General features: G+C 46.0%; 1 protein-coding gene across 1 annotated transcript in view; it reads left to right on the top strand.

Annotated features, from left to right (window-relative positions):
- Positions 1-8,241, top strand: part of SLC37A3 (solute carrier family 37 member 3) — a 66,565-nt gene that overhangs the window by 34,731 nt on the left and 23,593 nt on the right. Inside the window, exons 8-9 of the mRNA XM_019515401.1 lie at positions 3,433-3,517; positions 4,577-4,758. Coding sequence (XP_019370946.1) covers positions 3,433-3,517; positions 4,577-4,758 — 267 coding nt within the window. The remainder of the gene's footprint in view (positions 1-3,432; positions 3,518-4,576; positions 4,759-8,241) is intronic.

Raw genomic sequence — 8,241 nt, 5'->3', positions numbered from 1 at the left:
GGGCAGATCAATGCCCCCACAGCGAGGGAGGGATTAGGGTTGGGACAAGCTTCCCTGCTGGGGCAGGAGAGCGCAGGACTCAGGGAGTATGGCTCCCACCCCTGTGTGCTGCCAGTCTGGGAACTGCTCGTCTGGTGGCTCCTCTGGTGGCACTCTGCTTTCTGTTCTTGCTGCCGGTTTAGAAGGACATGGGAGCGGGCATGTGCTCCTGCGTCTGCGCGGGGTGGGCTGGGCAGGGCTGTGCTCCAGGAGGCTAGCCCTACTTGCCTGCTGCCGAGCTGTACTCTGTGGGGCGAGGGGAGCCAGGGATGCGCTCTGGGCGACTAGCCCCAGTCATAGCCTGAAGCGCAGCCACCCCAAATTCCCCATAGCCCCTGCCACCAGCCCTGTCCCGATCTGGGCATACACACCTGCCTCCGTGCTCTGCCACTGCTCATCCAGCCAGCGCAGAGTGGAGCAAAGCCGTGGCTTGTCTGGGAGACACGGGGAGGCTGGAGCAGCTTCCATCGAGGGGCTTGTCTGAGGCAGTGTAGTGGCACTGTCTTGCACCTCACTGCCCTGGTGAGTGGCAGGAGGGTATATCCCCTGCTTCCAGCACCTTCGGCTGCCCATCCAGATTGCAGCCCGCCCTGCACCGATCTGGGGGCGCACACCTGCTCCCATACTATAGGAGCCGCCAGAAGAGCAGCTCCTGGACTGGCAGCACTCAGTGGCGGGAGCCCCACTCCCCGAGTCCCACGCTCCCCTGCCCCAGCCCCATTCCTCCCTTGCTGTGGGGGCATTGTTCTGTCCCACCCACACCCCTCCCCTCCCCACTCTGCCCACCACAACACACTTACCTGCTGGATGCAGCTGTGTCCAGCATCATGGAGGACTGCTGCCTGCATAGTCTACGGCCGAATGTCCAGATCCAAATTGGCCTAATGGAATTGGGACAGTGATTTGAATCACTGAATCAAATCATTGTCCCTCCAAATCGGCCAAATCTGAATCCGAAACAAATACTTGCTGCTTCGCACAGGCCTTAACATAGGTATCACACACTGCAGCTTGATGGGGTTTGCATCATACCTTAAAGGTCTGGACATTTCCTTATCAAGGATTGAGGGTGGAGCTTCAAAGTGGAGGAGGGCACCTCAGATTCTCTGCTGGCTGCTTCCTCTCTCATACTGAGGTAACTTTAGGTCACTGCTATCACAGAGCTAAGTTTGTCTTTACCTTTGAGTAGCACAGACTGTTTTTTAGGAAGTTTTGTCCCCACACATGCTTCCCTCCCACTCCCATTTGCTTATAAGTGTTACATTGCTAATGTGTTCTGAGTAAGTCAGTATTTACAGAACAGATGCACATCATTAATATTCACTCTTCTGGAAAGCTCCAATGAAGCAAAACATAGAGAAGGAAATCATAGGAAGTGAGGGTTGGACCTCAGGAGGTCATCTAGTCCCAACCCCCTGCTCAAAGCAGGACCATCCCCAACTTGATCATCCTAGCCTAAGCTTTGTCTAGCTGGATTTTGAAAACCCTGAAAGATGGAGCTTCCACCACCTCCCTGGGTAACCCGTTCCAGTCTTTTACCACCCTCCTAGTGAGAGAATTTGTCTTAATATCTAACCTAAACTTCCCTTGCTGCAGCTTGAGACCATTGCTCCTTGTTCTGTCATCTGCCACCACCATCCTCTTTCAAGCCCCCCTTTCGGTAGTTGAAGACTGCTATTAAATCTCTTCTCACTCTTCTCTTCTCTAGCCTAAATACATCTGGTTCCCCCAATCTTTCCTCATAAATCATGTCCTCACAGCCCCTTCATCATTTTTGTTGCCCTCTGCTGGGCTCTCTCCAGTTTGTCCACATCCTTTTTGTAGTGAGGGGTCCAAAACTGAACACAGTACCTCAGATGTTGCCTGACCAGTGCTGAATAGAGGGGAATAATTACTTTGCTTGACCTACTGGCAACACACCTACTAATGCAGCCAGTGTGCTGTTAGCCCTCTTGACAATTCGGGCACACCCCTCGCTCAAATGTTTGGACACTTTTTATTCAAATGCCTTGATCACAAACTGTATCTGGGTCTGTAGATGCAGAGAGATTTTTGTTCACGTGGCCCATGTATGTCAAAGTGGTTTGGCTGTAATAGGCCTACCAATTTTTTTAGAATGCACTTAGTTCCCCAAGTGTCTTTCACTTGAAACTGGATAATTTTTTGTAATGGAAGAGCCTGTTGTTGGCTCCTACGGGAATAAATTATGTTGAGGACCAGGGTGAGGAGTCCTGTTGTGCAAATTTACAGCATAATAGAAACACAGTGACTTGTTTTGTTTTGCTCCCCTCTGCTAGCAGGAGGCAAAGGATTAGGAATCATAAAGAAGCCCACATGCTTACCTGGGCTTTGCTTTTCAACATGAGGAATAGCGAGGCACCGGCTGTGGTTGTTAGTAGAAGACAAAGGGCCAGATTCTGTTCCACCTGTTAGACACAAGTGGCTCCTATTTGCCTAAAACTACACCTTTTAACTGCTTTAAAAGGAAGGCACAGTTACTGCTGTGAAGTTGTTTTGGTGTTGCAATTTAACTTTTAGCTCAGCATGATCTTGCAGAAGTACAAACAAGTGGAATCCTTGTAAGTAACCCAGAATGAAATGGGGTTAAACTTGCAATGGTTTTGCTGCATTGTATCACTTCAGAAGGCTGCCGATGTAACAGTTTCACTGCAGCCACCGACATCAATATCAAATGATACTGTCTGTCTAGGTGGGAAAGTGGGAGCCTGGCTTTAACAGCTTTTTTTTTTTTTTTAAATCGGGCTACTTCTGGAGCACACTTTCATCTTCACTTTAAGCCTTAAGTCACAAAAAGTGGCAAGGAGCCCTCACATTCTGTATTTATTTTATTTTAGAGATATGAGCTGAGAGGAGTACGATTGTGTTTAGCTATGTAATAAGTGGATAGACACTTGTCGGGGATGATCCTGCCTTGAGATTGGGGGATGGGGGGCTGGATTGGATGATCTCATGAGGTCCCTTCCAGCCCTACTTTCCTCTGATCCTGTGTGTCTGCCTTTAAAGGGGGGGGAGGAGTGAATGGAATAGGGTTGTTTAAGTCTCTGGCCCTTGATGATGTATTCTACTTTAACCTTTTCTCTTAAGGGAGGTAGATGGATGGAACACAGTGCCAACTTCTGTGGTTGGGGGTTGTGGTCATCTAGTTTCTGGGTTTTATAGATATGGCTTAGTTTGGTGTGGGTAAAGTTTATTTTTTGAGTGTTTGAATGTAGAGAATCTTCCTTGCCTGATTGCCCACTACATGCACACTCTTGCTCCCCTCTCTTCTCCATGAGCGAGACTTTTTGGAAAAGCAGTTCTGAAGAATTAACTCAGGATAAGGTGCCAAAGAACACTGTGTAAGCAAATGCTTTTATTCTGCCTTCTCTCCAGTATGCTTTCCTGGTGACCACTTCAGTGCAGTTTGCTGGAGGAGGAGTTGTTTTCTTTGGGCTTATAACATCCCCTAAGGAAGTGGGTAAGTAGAAATGGTTCATGTCCTCTTAATCCCTTACTGGACAGCAGGTTTGCAGCTTCTCCACATAGTGCTAAAATCATGATTAGGACTACACGTCACATCAAAAACCTGATTTCTGATGCTAAACATTCATGTAGCTGGAAGCAGCTGTAAACCATCTCTGTATCCTAGTAGTGGCTGCTTGAGCAAATAGTCTCTGGGCATGGCACAGGCTAGATGCAGAGACCTTTTTTTGCATGGATAGTGCACGCCAGAGTAGTTTGGTAATAATGGGTGTCCCATAGCCATTAGAATTCACCACGTCCCTGGAAAGCAGATATTTCTCTAATAGGAGGAAGTACTACTGGCTGTCAAGGAAGTAAATTGTATTAAGGAGCCGGCTGAAAACTGAGGGAGAATGCCTTGTGCATGACTCCTTCAGCAGATTAAGGAAAGGCAGATGGGTTTGAAAGGAGTGTTGGTCTCATCTGAGAAGACAGTTGGCAAGGCAGTGTCTCCAGTATGAGTGTACAAGTGTAGTGGCGCTTTGGCAGGGCCATAGAGGAGTCTCATGTGTTTGTGTGGGAGGCTGCAGAGGAAGGTAGCTGTTGAAATGCTATATGTGTGCATATATGTAGTTCAGACAGCTTAAAAAGTGTTCTAGGAAATCCAGACCAGAGAGACTTCTGTTTAGTACATCTGTTAGAACAGCTGCCTGTAGATCTTGAGTATCTGTGTGGCAGCGTGCAGATCCGAAGCCCAGTGAGCCTAGACACTTAAGTAAGGGGGAATGCACTAATTTGTTGTCTTCCAACTAATGGCCAGACACTCAGAACAGAAAGAGGCGACGCAAGGATCAGACAGAATACTTTCAAGAGCGATAGAAGACAAGGGGTATAGAAACTGGCGGCCCTGCAGAACACCACCTAGAAGAGTTTCTAAGCCAAAGGAGGATGGAGGTACGGGAGAGCAAGGGCATTGTCAGAAGGGAGATATGCTTATAAGGAGCAAGCACGGCTTTTGTGTGAGGAGAGGGTGGTGGTGTCCTTTGCTTTTATGGTCTATTTTCATGCATTCTAGGCCTCCCTGAGCTTGATGCAGAAGAGAAGAGTGTTGCGGAAGAAGATGCCAACAGACCCTTAATGAGCAGTGAAGATGTGGATGACTATGACCGAAATTATTCCATTCAGGCATCTGACAGTAGCATTCAGCCCAAGGCCATTGGCTTTTTCCAAGCTTGTTGCCTACCAGGTGTCATATTGGTAAGAACCCCTCAGCTTTGTTCATCACAGTATGCAATATATATAGTTGTTAAGAGAGAATAATTAAGGTTAAACAGCTAAAAAATGCCAGAAAAGAGATTCTCCATTCAGCCAGAATTGATGAATGAGCAGATGTTGGCGGCAGGGACATGGAAGTAATTAAATTTGGGGCTTCTAGAGAGTGGGTCCTTGCAGTTTCTGTACTCAACTTCAGAGAGTTGACAAAACTAAGTATATTTTGTAAGATTATTCAGGTGGTGGAAGGGGGGAAAAGAAATTAAAATGGATTGGTGAAAATTATATACATTACAAAATTCATTTGGGTTATAACTAATGTTCAGAACTTCCAAGATCATAAGTGGTATCCTTCTGTATTATGGTGCAGTTTTGAATAACTCCCTACTGTTTTATTCCTCAGGACCTTTGCATAGGGTGGATCTGATTTGGAAATGTCTTGGGGTTCTGTAGTGAAGTAGGAGCCGTTTACCTCTCGAACCCCTGCCTTATTTGCTGTAGAAGTTGAAGAGTGTGTAATGAGTGAGGCAGAGGGTTGCAGGAAAAACAAGGATAGTCTTGTAGTTGAGGCAGTTGAATGCTGTCCTAGACAAAGGATTCTATACCTACGTGCCTTTGCCTGACTTCCTCTGTGAAGCAGTCAAGCTACTTTAACCAGATTTTCCCCATTTTGCCACTGATGATGTATTTCTCACTTTCTGGGTCTGACCCTGGCATCTCATAAGCAGATGTGCCAAGTACTCACAGCTGCAACTGAAAGTGTTTTGAGTGCGTGTGTGCATGCATGTGGTTAAAAATTCTAGGGAGAAACAGCTTTAAGTGTCTCAGATTGGGCCTCCAAAACTAGTGAAAACTTCTGACTTCAAGCTGCCTTTGCTTCCACACTCTATCAGTACAATAGGGTTTATACCAACCCCACATTTAACTGGGTGTAGTGGAGACTGACTTGATTAGGTTGTAATACTAGAGTGAGAAGTCCTGTAGAAAAACCCTTAAGGAAATTTATTCTTTCTTCTTGAATAGTGTGCAGTAAATAAGGTCTGGGGGAATGCAGTGAGCAATAAAGAGAAAACAAAATAGTGGATAACTGCTTGTGAAGTAAGGACTCTCCATTCTGTTCACTGATTTAGGCCCGGTAGCAGTGTAAAAATAAGACATGAGTTCGTAAGGAAGGCCTGCAGCATAGTGTGCACACTAATGGGACTGAACTAAGGCTGCCCAGGCAGCTTTAATTTTGCCATTTCCTAACTTCTGTAACAGACTTGGCAACATGAATAATTCTTTATGGATTTTTCAGCATAATATCATATACTGTAAAGCAAACTGGGAAAAAAGAGACTTTTCACTACAGGGCATCCTGTTCATATGTGCATGGTATATTCACAGAGTTAGAGATCTAGATACACTACACAGGCCTCCACTACTTGAGCTAATGTTGTTGTAGGTTGTTATTCTGGGTGTGGACTAGTACTAAAGGGGGATGGGACACCTTCCTAGTGGGTTGCACAGATACTTGCTTACAGACCATTGATGAGACTTGGGGTTCATGGATAGCATTCACTTCCAGACTCTGGAAGTGAAGTATACTCTAGGCACAGGGTCTTTTTGCTGCTCCTCTTCTGGAGCTCTTTGTTTCTTGTCCCTTTCACTGCTCATCGTCCCAGTCTCCTCATCCAGCTAGTTCTCCTCACTCTGGTCTACTCCCACAGAAGGCAGGGTAGGTATCTACCTTTTATAGACTAAATAAGATATAGATATATATGAGCACAAACTTTTCTGAACCCAATTTCATTACCTACACAGTTGTCATTTCCCTCTCCACCCCACCACCAAGCCCAATTATTTTATCAACTTCCATTGCTTGTTTTCCCAGTCTCTGCCCACCCAGTTTGTTCTCCCCATTCTACCCCTGCCATCAAATCTGTCTTGCTGTCTCCCCACCTCATTCCCACTTTCCTTGTCCAGCCACTCTGTCTCCCTCTAGGTCAGTGCCTGGAGCCCAGCTGGTTCACACATTCTTTACCAGCACCTACTTGTCACATCATATCTAACTGTTCCTGCTGCTCTCTGTCTCTTGTCTCCCAGTCACAGTTTCCTCTGCTAGACTCATTGTCCTAATCTGTCCCTTTACTTATCTTGTCAGTGGGTTTTTTTTCTTTATTAGACAGTTTCTTCCTTCACTCAGCCTGAATGCCATTGTGAGAGTGATTGAGCACAGAAATGAAACAGGCTCCCTGCTTTATTTTGGTGCCCAGTTGGAGTCTAGAGTGTTTGGAAGCTGTGGTTACAAGGAGAGTCCAGGTTTACCTATCTGTGTTAGGGTAGAACATGTGTAAGAGCTTGGAGGGGCTGAAGCACGTTCACTGAGGACAAACTCTTTGGAATATTTGCTTTCTAAAATGTTATCTCTACTCAGCAAACACAAACTGAGGGGTGTTTTTTAGGGGTGAACCAATAAAAATATGTGGGCTGATATCAATGGCTGATTATTAAACAGCCATATTGGCTGATACCAAGCCTTTTGCTGATACGCAGCCCAGCATCTTGGAGAGTCTGGTAAGTCTGTGGGGGGTGAGAAGGGGCATGGGGGGCAGATGGAGGGGTGCAGCCGCACCCATGCACACAGCATTTACTGGCGATTATCAGTTTAAAAAAAAAAAAAAAAAGCCAATTGCTGAAAATGTAAATTCATATTTTATCAGTGCTGATATGATATGGATAGATGTATCGGTGCATCTCTAGTATTTTTCCCTCGTACACTCATAATTTTTCCAAATTGGGCATGTTTTCCAAGAAAAGCGAAAGGCAAGTCCCTGATGCAAAGGTCACCATCCAGCTTAATGTCATTTCCCTGCCCCAGAGCATAGGAGGGCTAGGGTTTCTTAAATGAAATTTCCACTAACTGTATGTTTTCCAGTGTGTTGTTTTTGGGAATGCCTGGAAAATTCTGGCTTAATCTAAAAAAAAAAAAAAGCCTGAAGCAGAAGACTGGCATGGAAAGCTTTAGCCTGCAGTGTTAGTGAGACAACTTTATAAACAACTGAAAACAGGGTGTGTTAGGCACCCTTATAGGTGTGGTTGGTAGCACTGCCTATTATTGTAACGATGGGGGAAAAAGGGCTACCATGGGAAAAAGGGTGCTGCTGTTACTGAAGAACTAATACAGACAGTAATAAATAAAGGGAACGTAACTGCCTTGAATTCTGTAAATGCCACACTAGGAAAGGATTGGTTTGGAGGGGTGCTAGGAGTAGGAGAATGCTCCCAACTCTCTACTCAGCATTGGTGAGGCTGCAGTTGGAGTACTGCATCCAGTTCTGGGCACCACGCTTCAAGGAGGATGTGGAGAAGCTTGAGAGAAGAGCCACTTATAGTTTCATAGTTTCTAGGGTCGGAAGGGACCTGAGCAGATCATCTAGTCCGACCCCCTGCCATGGCAGGAAGAGCACTGGGGTCAAATGACCCCAG

Source organism: Gavialis gangeticus, unplaced genomic scaffold, assembly GCF_001723915.1.
Source record: "Gavialis gangeticus isolate Ggan-Ray unplaced genomic scaffold, GavGan_comp1, whole genome shotgun sequence".
Classification (NCBI taxonomy): Eukaryota; Metazoa; Chordata; order Crocodylia; family Gavialidae; genus Gavialis; species Gavialis gangeticus.
The sequence above is the reverse complement of the archived record's forward strand: the minus strand, read 5'-3'. Positions and strand labels throughout refer to the sequence as shown.